This window comes from Leucoraja erinacea, chromosome 9, assembly GCF_028641065.1.
Source record: "Leucoraja erinacea ecotype New England chromosome 9, Leri_hhj_1, whole genome shotgun sequence".
In the NCBI taxonomy this organism is placed as follows: Eukaryota; Metazoa; Chordata; class Chondrichthyes; order Rajiformes; family Rajidae; genus Leucoraja; species Leucoraja erinaceus.
Window position 1 is genome coordinate 66,142,839 of NC_073385.1, and position 17,992 is coordinate 66,160,830.

Here is a 17,992-nt window from a genome sequence, read left to right on the forward strand (position 1 = left end):
GTGATCGAGTCTGCTCCGCTGATTTACCCCAGGAATGAGTAGGTTCACCTACAATGAGCGTTTGCCAGCACTGGGCCTTTAGTCGCTGGAGTTTTGAAGAACGAGGGAGGACCTCGTTGAAACGTACAGAATAGTACGTTAGTGAAACGCTTGGACACAGTGGATGTGGAGAGGATGTTTCCACCAGTGGGAGAGTCTGGGATTAGAGGTCACAGCCTCAGACTTAAAGGATGTTCTTTTAGGAAGGAGATGAGGAGAAATTTATTTAGTCAGAGGGTGGTGAATCTGTGGAATTCTTTGCCACTGAAAGCTGTGGAGGCCAAGTCAGTGGATAGTTTTAAAGCAGAGATAGATAGATTCTTGATTAGTACAAGTGTCAGGGGTTATGGGGAGAAGGCAGGAGAATGGAGTTAGGAGGGAGAGATAGATTAGCCATGATTGAATGGTGGAATAGACTTGATGGGCCGAATGGCATAGTTTTGCTCCAATTACTTATGACCTTACCATGGAATCACAGAGGATGCTGCACACCTGCTGGAGTTTGTCCTCTGGTATCCCGCAGTGCAGCAGGACCGATCGCAACAGGGAGATGTGATTCAGATAGATGCTGTAGTTTCTCTCCTGCAAACCAGATACTTGTAATTAGTTCTGACCAGGCTTAACCAGGATAATCATATCAACATGTCCCTTCTCTCCAGAGATGCTGCCTGTCCCGCTGAAAGGCTCCAGCATGTTGTGTCTATCAACACACAGTAGCACAGCGGTAAAGTTGTTGCCTTACAGCGGCAGAGACCCGGGTTCCATCCCGACTACGGGCACTGTCTGTATGGAGTCTGAACGTTCTTCCACACCCCAAAGACGTGCAGGTATGCAACTTAATTGGCTTGGTATCAATGTAAATTGTCCCTTGGGTGTAGAGTAGTGTTAAGGGTCTGGCCCACTGTACGAGTTTTGCAATCATGGATGTCTTTCTGCAACCTCGGATGTTCCAGAGAAACCAATCCAAGTGTATCCAACATCTGCCTGTAGCTGAAACCCTCTCATCCATGCAGCATTCTGGTAAACCTCCTCTGCACCTCCTCTCCACATTTGTCCTGTTTATGGGGCAACCAGATGCGCACGCAATCCTCCAAATGAGGCCTAATGGCCCTGTCCCACTGTACGAGGTAAGTCAAGAATTCTCCCGAGTTTCCCGATTCGAACTCGGAGAATTACGGTAATGGCCGCTCGTAGGTACTCGGGGCTCTCGTGGACATTTTTCACACTGTAGAAAAAACTTCACGAGCTTACCGCGTTTCCCGAGTACCTGCCATTAGCGTTACGAGCCGCTAAGAGACGTCCCGAGCTCCGACATACCCGCTACGTACATTCTACATGCTTACCACGAGTTTGATTTTTTTTTTAAACCCCGGAGAGCTCTTGGGTAAAGTCGTATAGTGGGACAGGCCCTTTAATGTGCGGGGATCGCTGGTCGGCGCGGACTCGGTGGGCCAAAGGGCCCGTTTCCACGCTGTATCGCTAAACTAAACTAAACATTATAATCCTGGTGATGTTAAAAAAAAGAAAGGAACGACTGTTTGGGACTAGTTTTCCTTCAAGTTCTTTCCTGTTTAATATTAGCGCAGCAAATTCCCACGGAATTGTTCATTTAAACTTCCACATTTCCCGGCAGGGTTTTCCGCAAGCTAGTTATTTAAAGCAATGAAACTCAAAGCAGGCCGAGAGCTCGGTTACAATTCCCCATCACTATGGCATATAATAATATCAACGGTAAATGTAGGGGCTATCTGGCCAGCGATGAACAGTATAGCTCGCCAATGCAAATCCACTACAGCAGCGGTGCCTGGCGTCTCAAGCCTTGCTAATTTGATTGAGTTTTTATCTGACGAGCTGACAAGGGTGATCGGTGAGGTTGGGCAGTGGTTGTGGTCTACATGGATTTTAGTAAAGCATTTGATCAATTCCCTCATGGTTGGCTGATGCAGAAGATTAAGAAGCATGAGAGTCATGTTGACTTGGTTGTCTGGATTCGAGCCACAGTCATACAATGTGGAAACAGGCCCTTCGGCCCAACTCACCCATGTCCCATCTAGGCTAGCCCCACCTGCCGCGTTTGGCCCATATCCTTCTAAAGTTTTCTTCAGATTCAGATTCAGATTCAATTTTAATTGTCATTGTCAGTGTACAGTACAGAGACAACGAAATGCAGTTAACATCTCCCTGGAAGAGCGACATAGCAAACGATTTGAATAAATAATAATAAGTGTCCGGGGGGGGGGTGGTGATTGGCAGTCACCGAGGTACGTTGTTGAGTAGAGTGACAGCCGCCGGAAAGAAGCTGTTCCTCGACCTGCTGGTTCGGCAACGGAGAGACCTGTAGCGCCTCCCGGATGGTAGGAGGGTAAACAGTCCATGGTTGGGGTGAGAGCAGTCCTTGGCGATGCTGAGCGCCCTCCGCAGACAGCGCTTGCTTTGGACAGACTCAATGGAGGGGAGCGAGGAACCGGTGATGCGTTGGGCAATTTTCACCACCCTCTGCAATGCCTTCCGGTCGGAGACAGAGCAGTTGCCATACCATACTGTGATGCAGTTGGTAAGGATGCTCTCGATGGTGCAGCGGTAGAAGTTCACCAGGATCTGAGGAGACAGATGGACCTTCTTCAGTCTCCTCAGGAAGAAGAGACGCTGATGAGCCTTCTTGATCAGAGTTTTATCCATGTACCTGTCCAAATGTCTTTTAACTTGTGATAGTACCAGCCCCAACGACCTCCTCTGGCAGCTCGTTCCATATACCCAACACCCTATGTGTGCACAATGTACCCCTCAGCTTCCAATTAAATCTTCCCCTTCTCATATTATACCTATGTCTGTTTCTTGATATGCCTACTCTGGGTAAAAGACTCTGTGCATCTACCCAATCTATTCCTCTCATGATTTTATTCCATCTATATGATCACACCTCATCCTCCTGCACTCCAAGGAATAGAGTCCCAGCCTGCTCAACCTCTCCCTGTAGCTCAACCCCTCGAGTCCTGGCAACATCCTCGTAAATCTTCTCTGCACCCTCTCCAGCTTAACAACATATTTTTCCTGCAGAAGAGTGACCAAAACTGAACACATGACTCAGAATGTGGCATCACCAACGTTTTGTACAACTGCAACATGACTTCCCGACTTCTATACCCAATACTCAGATTCATGATATTAGACAATAGACAACAGGTGCAGGAGTAGGCCATTCGGCCCTTCGAGCCAGCACCGCCATTCAATGTGATCATGGCTGATCATCCCCAATCAGTGCCCCGTTACTGCCTTCTCCCCATATCCCCCGAATTCCACTATTTTTAAGAGCCCTATCTAGCTCTCTCTTGAAAGCATCCAGAGAACCTGCCTCCACCGCCCTCTGAGGCAGAGAATTCCACAGACTCACCAATCTCTGTGAGAAAAAGTGTTTCCTCGTCTCCATTCTAAATGGTTTACTCCTTATTCTTAAACTGTGGCCCCTGGTTCTGGACTCCCCCAACATCGGGAACATGTTTCTTGCCTCTAGCGTGTCCAAGCCCTTAACAATCTTATATGTTTCAATGAGAATCCCTCTCATCCTTCTAAACTCCAGAGTGCACAAGCCCAGCTGCTCCATTCTCTCAGCATATGACAGTCCCGCCATCCCGAGAATTAACCTTGTAAACCTACGCTGCACTCCCTCAATAGTAAGAATGTCCTTCCTCAAATTAGGGAAACAAAACTGCACACAATACTCCAGGTGTGGTCTCACTAGGGCCCTATACAACTGCAGAAGGACCTCTTTGCTCCTATATTCGATTCCTCATGTTATAAAGGCTAACATACCATTCGCATTCTTCACTGCCTGCTGTACCTGCATGCTTACTTTCATAGGCTGATGTACAAGGACCCCCAGATCCCGTTACACTTCCCCGTTTCCCAATTTGATGCCATTTAGATTGTAATCTGCCTTCCTGTTTTTTGCTACCAAAGTGGATAACCTCACATTTATCCACATCAAACTGCACCCGCCATGCATCTGCCCACTCACCCAACCTGTCCAAGTCACCCTGCATTCTCATAGCATCCTCCTCACAGTTCACACTGCCAACCAGATTTGTGTCATCTGCAAAATGTGCTGAAAGCCTTCTTCATCATCCTAACTACCTGTGATGCCACCTTCAAAGATTATGTACCTGCACTCCTAGATCCCTCTGTTGTACAACACTTCCAAGAGCATTGTGAAGGTCCAGCCTTGGTCTGATATATAACTGACTTACCCATAAAAGACAGAGTGGTGAAGGAAGGGTGTTCTGTGTAGGAAGGAACAGCAGATGCTGGTTTAAATCCAAGGTAGACACAAAATGCTGGATTAACTCAGCGGGACAGGCAGCATCTCTGGAGAGAAGGAATGGGTGACGTTTTGGGTCGAGACCCTTCTTCAGACTGTGTTACTCTGTTTGAAGATGTGTGACCATTGGAGCGACGCAGGAATCTGCCCGGGCACCTCTGTTGTTTGTGATGTATAGATGACTCAGAGCCAACTTTGGCAACACAGTCGTGAGTGTACAAGGAGTAGAGCAGGGGATTGAGAACGCAATCTTGCTGGGCACCGGCTTTGAGAACTTTTGTGGAGATGGTGTGGTCAACTATCCTGACTGGTGTTCAGCGGAGAGCAAGATTGTTCATGGCCCCTCTACCTCACCGTATTTGTACACGCAACAATAAAGTCGATCTGGAACAGAGAACAGGAATGGGTCCTTGTCTGTGCCAAGCTGAACTGATCGCATCTGCCTACATAAGATCCATATCCCTTCCGGAAGTGGCGGTGCTGTTGAACAGCTGCGGCTCGCCTGCAGTCCGTCTGTTTTTACTTTTTATTGTTGTTTTTTTTGTCTTGTTTAGTTACATTTTGGTTATTAGGTTGTGTTATGTGTGGGGGGGGGGGGGCTGAAACAGGGCTTTCAGTCTCTCCCTTCGGGGGAATGCGACTTTTTCTTGTCGTATCCCTCTTCTCTGCCTCCGTCTGCGCTGAGGCCTAATGGCGGAGCTGGCGGCCTCCAACCTGCGACCGACCTCGAGGCTCCGGAGGTAGAGCCAGCCAGGACTCACCAACGCGAGGCTGGCCGTCTTCGAGCTGTGGCGGCGTTCGGGCGCTCCAGTGGCAGCGGCACGACTTGGCGCTCTGGTGAGGGTGGCCCGGCGCGGGGCTGAGACGCTCCAGTGGCAGCGGCACGACTTGGCGCTCTGGTGAGGGTGGCCCGGCGCGGGGCTGAGACGCTCCGGTGGCTGAGGCTGCCCAGCGCGGGGCTGAGACGGTGCTCCGGTAGCTGAGGCGCCGTTCTCGCGGCGGCGACCTGAATCCGGGGCTCGGCCGCGGGCCAGTGGACGACATCGTCGGGAGCTCGCAGGTCACAGGCTGGTGCCTGTTTTCCCGAGCTCCCACGGCAACAGCTGCGTCCGCTGGACTGGAGGGCGGCAGCTTCGACCACCCCCGGGCCGCGGAGATTGAACCGGCCCGTTCGCCGAGCTCGGTGAACCGCGGGACTGACTTACCATCGCCCGGTGGGGAATCGCCTCAGCGCAGAGGGAGAAGAGGAGGGAAGAGACAGCAACCCTAAGATTTTTGCCTCCATCACAGTGAGGAGGTGCTTGGTGAACTCACTGTGGTGGATGTTAATTTGTGTTTATTGTGTGTTGTTTATTATTACATGTATGGCTGCAGGCAACGACATTTCGTTCAGACCGAAAGGTCTGAATGACAAATAAAGGATCTAAGTCTAAGTCTAAGTTTACACCTGCCTATCTAAAAGCCTCTTAAATTACACTATTGTATCTGCCTCCATCACCCAGAGGCAGAGCTGTAGACGGGTACATGCATTTCAGTAAGGCATTTGACAAGGGTCCGCTTGTAGGCTGCTCTAGGAGGTTAGATCCCATGGGATTCAAGGAGAGATTGCTGAATGGATAGAAAATTGGCTTCTTGGAAGGAAGCAGAGGGTGATGGTAGAAGGTTGCTTCTCGGACTGGAGGCCTGTGACTAGTGGTGTGCCTCAGGGTTTGGTGCTGAGCCCATTGCTGTTTGTCATCTATATCAATGATTTGGATGAGCACAGGGCAAGGTTAGCAAGTTTGCTGATGATACAAAAGTGGGTGGTGTTGTCGATAGTGAAGATGGTTGTCAAAAATTGCGTGAGGATCTTGGTCGGTTGGGCAGGTGGGCTGAGGAATGGTTGATGGAATTTAATATAGAGAGACGTGAGGTGCTGCATTTTGGAAAGTCTAACATGGGCAGGACCAGGGAATGGTCGGGCTCTGGGTAGTGTTGTGGACCAGAGGGATCTAGGAGAGCAGGTGCATTGTTCACTGAGAGTGGTGTCACAGGTAAATGGGGTGGTCAAAAAGGCTTCTGGCACATTGACCTTCATCAGTCAGAGTATGGAGTATTGAAGTTGGGAGGTCATGTTGCAGTTGTATAAGACGTTGGTGAGGCTGCATTCAGTGCTCAGTTTTGGGCACCATTTTATAGGAAAGTTGTTGAGCTTGAAAGGGTTCAGAGAAGATTTACGAGGATGTTGCCAAGACTAGAGGGTCGGAGCTATAGGGAGAGGTTGAATAGGCTGGGTCTCTATTCCTTTGAACGCGGTAGGATGAGGGATGATCTTATAGAGGTGTATAAAATCATGAGAGGAATAGATCAGGTAGATGCACAGTCTCTTGCCCAGGGTAGATATGTGAAAAGAAAGAGATTAGTTAAAACAAATGTAGGTCCCTTGCAGTCAGAAACAGGTGAGTTGATCATGGGGAACAAGGATATGGCGGACCAATTAAATAACTACTTTGGTTCCGTCTTCACTAAGGAAGACATAAATAATTTGCCGGAAATAGCAGGGGACCGCGGGTCAAAGGAGTTGGAGGAATTGAGTGAAATCCAGGTTAGCCGGGAAGTGGTGTTGGGTAAATTGAATGGATTAAAGGCCAATAAATCCCCAGGGCCAGATAGGCTGCATCCCAGAGTACTTAAGGAAGTAGCTCCAGAATTAGTGGATGTATTAGTAATAATCTTTCAAAACTCTTTAGATTCTGGAGTAGTTCCTGAGGATTGGCGGGTAGCAAACGTAACCCCACTTTTTAAGAAGGGAGGGAGAGAGAAAACGGGGAATTACAGACCAGTTAGTCTAACATCGGTAGTGGGGAAACTGCTAGAGTCAGTTATTAAAGATGGGATAGCAGCACATTTGGAAAGTGGTGAAATCATTGGACAAAGTCAGCATGGATTTACGAAAGGTAAATCATGTCTGACGAATCTTATAGAATTTTTCGAGGATGTAACTAGTAGCGTGGATAGAGGAGAACCAGTGGATGTGGTGTATCTGGACTTCCAGAATGCTTTCGACAAGGTCCCACATAAGAGATTAGTATACAAACTTAAAGTACACGGCATTGGGGGTTCAGTATTGATGTGGATAGAGAACTGGCTGGCAAACAGGAAGCAAAGAGTAGGAGTAAACGGGTCCTTTTCACAATGGCAGGCAGTGACTAGTGGGGTACCGCAAGGCTCAGTGCTGGGACCCCAGCTATTTACAATATATATTAATGATCTGGATGAGGGAATTGAAGGCAATATCTCCAAGTTTGCGGATGACGCTAAGCTGGGGGGCAGTGTTAGCTGTGAGGAGGATGCTAGGAGACTGCAAGGTGACTTGGATAGGCTGGGTGAGTGGGCAAATGTTTGGCAGATGCAGTATAATGTGGATAAATGTGAGGTTATCCATTTTGGTGGCAAAAACAGGAAAGCAGACTATTATCTAAATGGTGGCCGACTACGAAAAGGGGAGATGCAGCGAGACCTGAGTGTCATGGTACACCAGTCATTGAAAGTAGGCATGCAGGTGCAGCAGGCAGTGAAGAAAGCAAATGGTATGTTAGCTTTCATAGCAAAAGGATTTGAGTATAGGAGCAGGGAGGTTCTACTGCAGTTGTACAGGGTCTTGGTGAGACCACACCTGGAGTATTGCGTACAGTTTTGGTCTCCAAATCTGAGGAAGGACATTATTGCCATAGAGGGAGTGCAGAGAAAGTTCACCAGACTGATTCCTGGGATGTCAGGACTGTCTTATGAAGAAAGACTGGATAGACTTGGTTTATACTCTCTAGAATTTAGGAGATTGAGAGGGGATCTTATAGAAACTTACAAAATTCTTAAGGGGTTGGACAGGCTAGATGCAGGAAGATTGCTCCCGATGTTAGGGGAGTCCAGGACAAGGGGTCACAGCTTAAGGATAAGGGGGAAATCCTTTAAAACCGAGATGAGAAGAACTTTTTTCACACAGAGTGGTGAATCTCTGGAACTCTCTGCCGAAGGTAGTCGAGGCCAGTTCATTGGCTATATTTAAGAGGGAGTTAGATGTGGCCCTTGTGGCTAAGGGGATCAGAGGGTATGGAGAGAAGGCAGGTACGGGATACTGAGTTGGATGATCAGCCATGATCATATTGAATGGCGGTGCAGGCTCGAAGTGCCGAATGGCCTACTCCTGCACCTTGTTTCTATGTTTCTATGTAGGGGAATCGAGGACCAGAGGATATAGGTTTAAGGTGAGGGGGAAAGATTTAATAGGAATCTGAGGGATAACCTTTTCACGCAAAGGGTGGTAGGTGTATGGAATGAGCTGCTGGAGGAGGTAGTTGAGGCTGGTACAATCGCAATGTTTAAGAAACATTTAGACATATACCTGGATATGACATGGTTTAGAAGGATATGGGCCAAACGCAGGCAGGTGGGACGAGTGTAGATGGGACATGTTGGCCGGTCTGCACAAGCTGGGCTGAAGGGCCTGTTTCCACGCTGTATGACTCTATGTTTCCTGTAATGGGGGGACTGGAACGGCAGACAATACTCCAAAGGCTGTCCAACCAAAGAAGTATAAAGATGCATCCTGACACTTATACGCAATGCCTTGGCCTATGAAAGTAAACATCCCATATGTCTTCTTTGCCACTCTATCTACTTGTGTTTACACAAAATGGTGGTGGCCTGGTACACATTACCAATAAACAGGTGGTGGAGGCAGATAAGATGAGGGTCGCCAACGTTCCCACTCCAAAATAAGGAACAAAGGCCACAAAATACGGGACAAATTCCCGACGGCAATTCGTTGACCGACTTGACCGTGGCTGGGTGAATGATGAGTTGTCCCGGGTGCTGGACTGCACACAAAGCCCAGCCGGCAGGCCAGCTGAGGAGTTTTGGCCAGCGCAAAATTGTGCGCAAAGTCAAGCACCCCATCCAGCTCATGAACCGATGATCGGCCATGAGCAGGAGGGGTGGTGGTGTCGGCGGTAAGCGAAGGTCCGAAGGTCGGACAGCAGGCGGGGCTGCCGACCGACGGGGCCACGGGCGAGGAGCTGCTGCTGCACTCCATGGGCTGCACTACGTCGGGACGGGTGAGGCAGGGCCGGACGCGGCGCTCTGACCCAACAGTCCCCTCGACCCGAGTAGTAGCGGTCAAATACGGGACAAGGGCGGTCCCGTACGGGACAAACCAATTTAGCCCAATATACGGGATGTCCCGGCTAATACGGGACAGTTGGCAACCCTAGATATGACAGTGGCGTTTAAGAGGCTTTTAGATTGGCACATGGCAGTGCAGGGAAGAGACGGTATATTGATCACGTCCAACAAAAATTCTCTAACACCCTCTCTCGCTGCTCCCCCTCTATGATGCTCCATCTCTTGTTTTCACACCTTACCCTTCCATATCTCCATGTCTCCCTCTCCCCTGACTCTCAGTCTGAAGAAGGGTCTCGACTAGTGGGAGAGCTTAGGGCCAGAGGTCATGGCCTCAGAACAAAAGGATGTTTCTTTAGGAAGGAGATGAGGAGGGATTTCTTTAGTCAGAGGGTGGTGAATCTGTGGAATTCTTTGCCTGTGGAGGCCAAGTCAATGGATATTTTCAAGGCAGACATAGAGAGATTCTTGATCAGTATGGATATCAGGGGTTATGGGGAGAAGGCAGGAGAATGGGGCTAAGGGCGAAGATAGATCAGCCATTATTGAATGGCGGAGTAGACTTGATGAGGCGAACGGCTTAATTCTGCTCCTATCGCTTATGACCCGAAACATCACCCATTCCTTCTCTCCAGAGATGCTGCCTGTCCCTCTGAGTTACCCCAGCATTTTGTGTCTATCTGAGATCCATTTAACTTGGCATCATGTTGCATAGAAACATAGAAAATAGGTGCAGGAGTAGGCCATTCGGCCCTTCGAGCCTGCACCACCGTTCAATATGATCATGGCTGATCATCCAACTCAGTATCCTGTACCTGCCTTCTCACCATACTTCCTGATCCTCTTAGCCACAAGGGCCACATCTAACTCCCTCTTAAATATAGCCAATGAACTGTGTGTGGCCTCGACTACCTTCTGTGGCAGAGAGTTCCAGAGATTCACCACTCTCTGTGTGAAAAATGTTTTTTCTCATCTCGGTCTTAAAGGATTTCCCCTTTATCCTTAAGCTGTGACCCCTTGTTCTGGACTTCCCCAACATTGGGAACAATCTTCCTGCATCTAGCCTGTCCAACCCCTTGTAAGTTTCTATAAGATCCCCCCTCAATCTCCTAAGACTGTGGCCCCTGGTGCTGGACTCGCCCAACATTGGGAAATGTTTTCCTGCATCTAGCAACATTTTGTTTACTGCATCTAGTTGCAGGCCGAAGGGCCTGTTCCTGTGCTGTGCTGTGCATGTTCAGTCTGCGCTGTTAACAAAAGGAACTGGATTGGAAGAGGTTACGGACGGTGAAGTGAATCCCAACCTGCAGCACAGGGAACAACTGGATGATCTCGGCAATGGTGTGGATGACCTCGGCGTCTGGCAGCAGGTTGCTGGTGATCGGTGTGACAATATCAAACGCACACTCCAAGAGTTCTTTAGGGTGGCAGCGGTCCCGTTTCCGAGGTCTGAACACCCTTTCAATACAGTACCTGGAGAACAAGCAACACATACGATAGTCATTTGAGCATTTGCGATCTACGCAAAAAAGAATTTGACTGTACATTGCACGTGCGACAATAAAGCACTATTCAACCAATAAAACGACCCTACACACACACCAGGGACAATTTACATTTTAGACCAAACCAATCAACCTACAAACCTGTACGTCTTTGGTGTGTGGGGGGAAACCGAAGATCTCGGGAAAAAACCCACGCAGGTCACGGGGAGAACGTACAAACTCCGTACAGACAGCAGCCATGGTCAGGATCGAACCCGGGTCTCTTGCGCTGCATTCGCTGTAAGGCGGCAACTCTACCGCTCCGCAACCGTGACGCCCTTTTGAGTGCAGGGAGGAAAGCGCAGCTTTCAATATACTGCGAAACAGCATTTTGGGGAGAATTGTGTTCATTTGATTATTGTGGTACACCAGTCAATATTCAAATAGTGTTTTATTTATCACATATGCAACTGCACAGTGAAATTATTTTTGTATATATTATACATGCGGGCACCACCGCCATTATTCTAAGTCCAAATTCCAGTCGTGAGATGGAATCCAATTTACACCACAGGGTAATTAAATAGGTTGGAAGGAACTGTAGATGCTGGTTTAAACCAAAGATAGACACAATAAGCTGGAGCCAACTCAGACGGCATCTGTGGAGAAAAGGAATAGGCCACATTTCGGTTCACCTTTTGAAGGGTCTCGACCCGAAAGGTCACCTATTCCTTTTCTCCAGAGATGTTGTCTGGTCCGCTGAGTTACCCCATTTTTTTGTGGGTTCATCTTCGGTAATTAAATTGGTCCCAACCAGTGAAATAATTTGATGTCATGTCTCCTAAACTCATTTCCCACCCCTCATCCACTAGTGGGAGAGTCTAGGACCAGAGGTCACAGCCTCAGAATTAAAGGACGTTCTTTTAGGAAGGAGATGAGGAGAAATTTCTTTAGTCAGAGGGTGGCGAATCTGTGGAATTCTTTGCCTCAGAAGGCTGTGGAGGTCTAATCAGTGGATATATTTAAGGCAGAGATAGATAGATTCTTGATTAGTGCGGGTGTCAGAGCTTATGGGGTGAAGGCAGGATAATGGGATTAGGATGGGGAGATAGATCAGCCATGATTGAATGGCGGAGTAGACTTGATGGGCCGAATGGCCCAATTCTACTATTCCTCATGACCTTATGATCAACTCTTCTTAACTCAAGTAAAGGGCCCGTCCCACTTGGGCGTCATTTACGCGACATCGCGACGCGCACGTGATGCGCGAATGGTGCGCTTTATGCGCGCATGGTGCGTAGTGTCATAGGCAGTGATGCGTTGTCACGCACGGCGCCTCTGGATTTTCGGATGTACGAAATCTTTGCGCCCCATCTGCGTAAATGACGCCCAGTTGGGACAGGCCCTTAAGACCCGATTCATGCGCTTGGACAGTGAACGACAGCAGGGAGGGTATTGAGCAACAGGGGCATCGTGTCCCAATGTGATCATGTCGTCACTTTAGCTGTCCCACAGGCACATCACACAGGACTAACCAGCAAGCAGAACACCAGTCGACGTTACCTTTCTGTAACCCAAATGATGCAAGGCTTGTCAGTGACCAGAGGCATCTGACTTGGCACCAACTAGGAGACTGACTTGGTCTTCACGTTTCAGACACACAATGGACCCCCAATTGTGAAATCCAAGCAGCTTCCGTAAACTCACCTTTTTAAATTGGTGATGTTGTTTCTTGCCACAAACCTTGCAAACGGCACCTTAACAAAGAAGATGAAAAGCACATGTGTAGTCAAGGCCAACTCTTGCCTTTGGGGTATTTGCCTTATGGTCTAAATTAAACATTTGTAATTTTCTATTGTTAAGTGGTAGCTTTGAATTTTTCTTTGCATAAACAAGCCCCAACAATATTTCACGACAAAGTGATTGCAGAATATGGTGCAGGGGGACATCCATTATTGCAAATGAAAAAAAACTGCAGATGCTGGATTTGTGAGGGTTGAGGGGAGACTTGATAGAAGTATATACAATTATGAGGGGCATAGATAGGGTGGAAAGCCAGAACCTTTTCCCCTGGATTGAAACACTGGAGGGAATAGCTATAAGATGAGAGGGGGAAAGTTTAATGGAGATTTTTTTTAGTGTAGTGATACAGCATGGAAACAGGCCCTTCGGCCCACTGAGTCTGCGCCGACCAGCGATCCCCGCACACTAACACGATCCTCCACACACTAGGGACAATTTACAATTTTACCGAAGCCAATTAACCTACAAACCTGGACGTCTTTGGAGTGTGGGAGGAAACCGGAGCACCCGGAGAAAACCCACGCTGGTCACGGGGAGAACGTACAAACTTCATACAGACAGCACCCATAGTCAGGATCGAACCCGGATCTACCGGGAGGAGGTGGCTGATCCCGGCCTACCGAGAGGAGGTGGCTGATCTAGCACTCTGGTGTCAGGACAACAGCCTCCTCTTGAACATCAAAAACACGAAGGAGCTGATCGTGGACTTTAGGAGGGCACATCATCCGAGGACGTACACTCCATTGAGGATAAATGGGGATCCTGTGGATAGGGTGAGCTGCTTCAAATATCTGGGAGTCCATCATCTCTGAGGATTTGACATGGGCATCACACGCCTCAGCACTCGTGAGTAAGGCAAGACAGCGCCTTTACCACCTCAGGCAATTGAGGAAATTCAGAGTGTCTCCGAGGATCCTCCAGTGCTTCTACTCAGCGGCTGTGGAAAGCATCTTGTCCGGGAATATTACCATCTGGTTCGGGAATTGCTCTGCCCAGGACAAGAAGGCTCTGCAGAGAGTAGTGCGTTCGGCCGAACGCACTATGGGAACTTCACTCGCCCCCCTGCAGGGACTATATCAGGAGGTGCAACTCCAGAGCCAATAAAATCATGGGAGACCCCTTCCACCCCTGCAACGGACTGTTCCAGCTGCTATGGTCAGGCAAACGCCTCCGTTGCCATGCTGTGAGAACGGAGAGGTTGAGAAGGAGTTTCTTCCCAGAGGCCATTCGGACTGTAAACTCCTATCTCACCAGGGACTAACTCTACTGAACGTTTTTCCTTCCGCCCACAATATTTAATATGTAAAAGAATATGTGATTGTGTTTATAGTTTGTTTGGTTGTTTGTTTGTTTGTCTTTTTGCACAAAGTCCGCGAGCATTGCCACTTTTCATTTCACTGCACATCTCGTATGTGTATGTGACGAATAAACTTGACTTGACTCTGGCGCTGTGAGGCAGCAGCTCTAATGCTGCGCCACCGTGCAATGGTTGTGGGGCAGGTTTTTTACACAGAGGGTGGCGGGGTCTGGAATGCTTTGCTAATGGCGGTAGTGATAGGATAGTGGTGTTCACGAGGCTTTTGTTTAGGCACATGCAAGAGCAGGGAGGGGCATGGATTATGTACAGGCAGATGAGATCAATTCAGCTAGGCATCATGTTCGGCACAAACTTTGTGGGCCGAATGGCCTGTTCCTGCACTGTGCTGTTCTATGTTCTAAAACAGGACATGCAGGAAACAATCATCAGGAGAGGCAGCATCTGCGGAGAGACCAGTGCACGTTGAGAGATAAAGGGTCCGGGACCCTTAATCAAAACTGACGAGAGATCTCAGACCTGAACTCTAATTCACTTTCCGCAGATACCGCATGGTCCACTTCCAGATTACAGATGTAACGCTGAGGCTCTATGAGGCGCTGGTCAGGCCGCCTTTGGAATTCTGTGAGCCTTTCCCTTCTTTGTGTTTTAATTGTATGTGTTAAATGTATGTTTTTAGTGTACTTTAGCTTGTTTTATGTGGGGGGTGGAGGGGGCGTGGAGATTGGGGGCGGAAACTCTTTCTAATTTCTTATCTCGAGGGAGATGCGATTTTATTCTGTACCGTATCTCCGTCCACACTCTAACATCGAGGAGTTGGTGGCGTTTGCCAAGGGTCGACCTCGGAGTTCCAACCGCAGGTGCTTGCGGACTTACCATCACGGAGCACCGCGGACTCTGGTCAGAGACAGACTTCGGGAACTCCAAGCGGCGGGAGTTTCGACCTCCCTGCCGCGGGAGTTTTGTTCGCCCCGACACGGGGGCTTCCACCGCCGGCTGCGGGAGCTTTGATCTCCCCGACAGGTTGTTCGACTGCCCCAACCGTGGGAGAATAAAGAGGAAGAAGGTTGGACTATTTTGCCTTCCATCACAGTGAGGAATGTGGGGAATCCACTGTGGTGGATGTTTATGTTAACTTTCATGTAGTTGTGTGTCTTGTTGCTTTTTTGTTTAGTATGGCTGTATGGTAATTCGCAAATCACTGTACCCTAATTGGTACATGTGACAATAAAATACCTTTGAAACCTGGGCCCCATATCTGAGGAAGGATGTGCTGGCTCTGGAGAGGGTCCAGGGGAGTTTAGAAGAATGATCCCAGGAATGAGTGGGTTAACATATGATGAGCGTTTGACAGCACTGGGCCTTTACTCGCTGGAGTTTAGAAGGTTGAGGGCGGACCTCATTGAAACTTACAGAATAATGAAAGGCATAGATAGAATGGATGTGGAAAGGATGTTACATAGAAACATAGAAAATAGGTGCAGGAGTAGGCCATTCAGCCCTTCGAGCCTGCACCGCAATTCAATATGATCATGGCTGATCATCCAACTCAGTATCCTGTACCTGCCTTCTCTCCATACCCCCTGATCCCTTTAGCCACAAGGGCCACTGGTGGGAGAGTCTTGGACCAGAGGTCATAGCCTCAGAATTAAAGGGTGCTCTTTTAGATAGGAGGTGAGGAGGAACTTCTTTGGTCAGAGGGTAGTTAAACTGTGGAACTCATTGCCACAGAGGGCTGTGGAGGCCAAGGCAGTGGAGATTTTTAAGGCAGAGATAGACAAATTCTTGATTAGAACGGGTGTGAAGGGTTATGGGGAGAAGGCAGGAAAATGGGATTGGGAGGCAGAGATCAGCCATGGTTGAATGGCGGAGTGGACTGGATGGCCCAAATGGCCTAATTCTACTCCTTTAACTTGTGAACTTCCAGTAATTTCTGCTATTAACCCATCTTTGTAATGGCATTAACTAACTTGAGAAACGTTAAAATGCCATGAGGGTAGGAATACAGGGGGGAATAAAGTACGTAAAAAGCCACTCGGTGTTCTTGGCGAATGACCACACGCCCTTCTCATAGGTTACGCCAATACACGTGGTCCATACAAACACACGACTTACCCTCAGGTCGTGTGCAAGCATGATCAGCATTCCACTATGGTCCATGAAGCAAGCTCCTTCACAATTCTCAAATAACTTTTTGTTCTTTGGCATAAATAGCTGTGTGTTTAACCAAGTGGCACCTGCAAAGAGAGTTGAAATGCACAGTCTAAATTACACACTTGCAAAGTCAGGAACATTGAGGGAAAAGGAAGCAGGTGGTAAGGACTGTCGCTATGTGTGGTTATTCAGGACTTCAGTGCATTGGTCTGTTGGGGGGGGGGGGGGGGGGGGGGGGAGTCCGGAACCAGGGGTCACAGTTTAAGAATAAGGGGTAGGCCATTTAGGACTGAGATGAGGAAAAGCTTTTTCCACCCAGAGAGTTGTGAATCTGCGGAATTCTCTACCACAGAAGTCCCGGTCATTGGATGTTTTCAAGAGAGAGTTACATTTAGCTCTTAGGGCTAACGGAATCAAGGGATACGGGGAGAAAGCAGGAATGGGGTACTGATTTTCGATGATCAGCCATGATTATATTGAATGGCGGTGCTGGCTCGAGGAGACAAATGGCCTCCTCCTGCACCTATTTTCTATGTTTAGAAACATAGAAACATAGAAAATAGGTGCAGGAGTAGGCCATTCGGCCCTTCGAGCCAGCACCGCCATTCAATATGATCATGGCTGATCATCCAACTCAGTATCCTGTTCCAGAGTATTCTCAGTATTCCAGGGATTCACCACTATGTGTGTGAAAAAAGTTTTCCTCATCTCGGTCCTAAAAGATTTCCCCCTTATCCTTAAACTGTGACCCCTTGTTCTGGACTTCCCCAACATCGGGAACAATCTTCCTGCATCTAGCCTGTCCAACCCCTTAAGAATTTTGTAAGTTTCTATAAGATCCTCCCTCAATCTTCTAAATTCTAGCGAGTTTCTATGTAATATTCTAAATGTGGTCTTACCAACGTCTTATTCGCCCCCCCCCCTCCACTCACAGCATAAGTACATGTTAACGTAAAACAAGGCAGCTTATGCCAGACACAGAGCACTGGAGTTAAGTGAGGTGACACCAAGGATGGGGTTTGGTCAGTGGATGTGGACAAGGTCATGACAATGTCGTTCACTCACCGTGCCTTTTGAATACACGACACACAGTCTCCCAGACAAACTCCTGCACCATATTGTGCTGCAATGAGAAACTGCCCTGAACACAGAAAAACCCGTTACAATTTTGGACAGATCTGATTAAATCACAATCTGAACCACATTTTCTACCGACTCTTTGGAACAAAAGTAAGTAAGTACATTTTATTTATATAGCACGTTTAAATCAACTCGCGTTGAAACCAAAGTGCTTTACATAGAAGAAATAATTAAGTTTCCTGACATCCATAGAAAAATTAAAAAAAATTAAAAATGACACAACACATTATAGAATTCAACATGAAGGTCCCCCCACAACAGAATCAACATTTTCTACCGTGAGGAAAGGCATCAGAAAGTTCAGTCCTCTTCCTCTGTGATCACCAGAGGTCGGGGCCTATTTGTGGCCTCCGCAGCCAGTCCGATGTTTTCAGGCCCTCTTGCCGGGAAGATGGAACTCCGGCATTGGGTGAACACTCCTCAGCGGCTTGGAAATGTCTGGAGCGGCCGCTTCCTCCCCGGAGACCGCGGCTCCCGTAGTCCTCAGGCCGCGCTGGTTGGAGCTCCGACTCTGGCGATCTGGGATCCCAGGCTCCGCGGTGTTCTAAATCCAGCGCCGCCCGCCCACCCGCGGCTGGACGCCCG

The 17,992-nt window shown here is 48.4% G+C and overlaps 1 protein-coding gene across 2 annotated transcripts in view; it reads right to left on the reverse strand.

Moving 5' to 3' along the window:
• Positions 1-17,992, reverse strand: part of eif2ak4 (eukaryotic translation initiation factor 2 alpha kinase 4) — a 123,347-nt gene that overhangs the window by 34,626 nt on the left and 70,729 nt on the right. For both annotated transcript variants that reach the window (XM_055641080.1, XM_055641079.1), the window contains 5 exons: positions 17,333-17,408; positions 16,229-16,350; positions 12,703-12,752; positions 10,816-10,984; positions 505-621 (listed from right to left, as the gene is read on the reverse strand). In XM_055641080.1, coding sequence (XP_055497055.1) covers positions 505-621; positions 10,816-10,984; positions 12,703-12,752; positions 16,229-16,350; positions 17,333-17,408 — 534 coding nt within the window. The remainder of the gene's footprint in view (positions 1-504; positions 622-10,815; positions 10,985-12,702; positions 12,753-16,228; positions 16,351-17,332; positions 17,409-17,992) is intronic.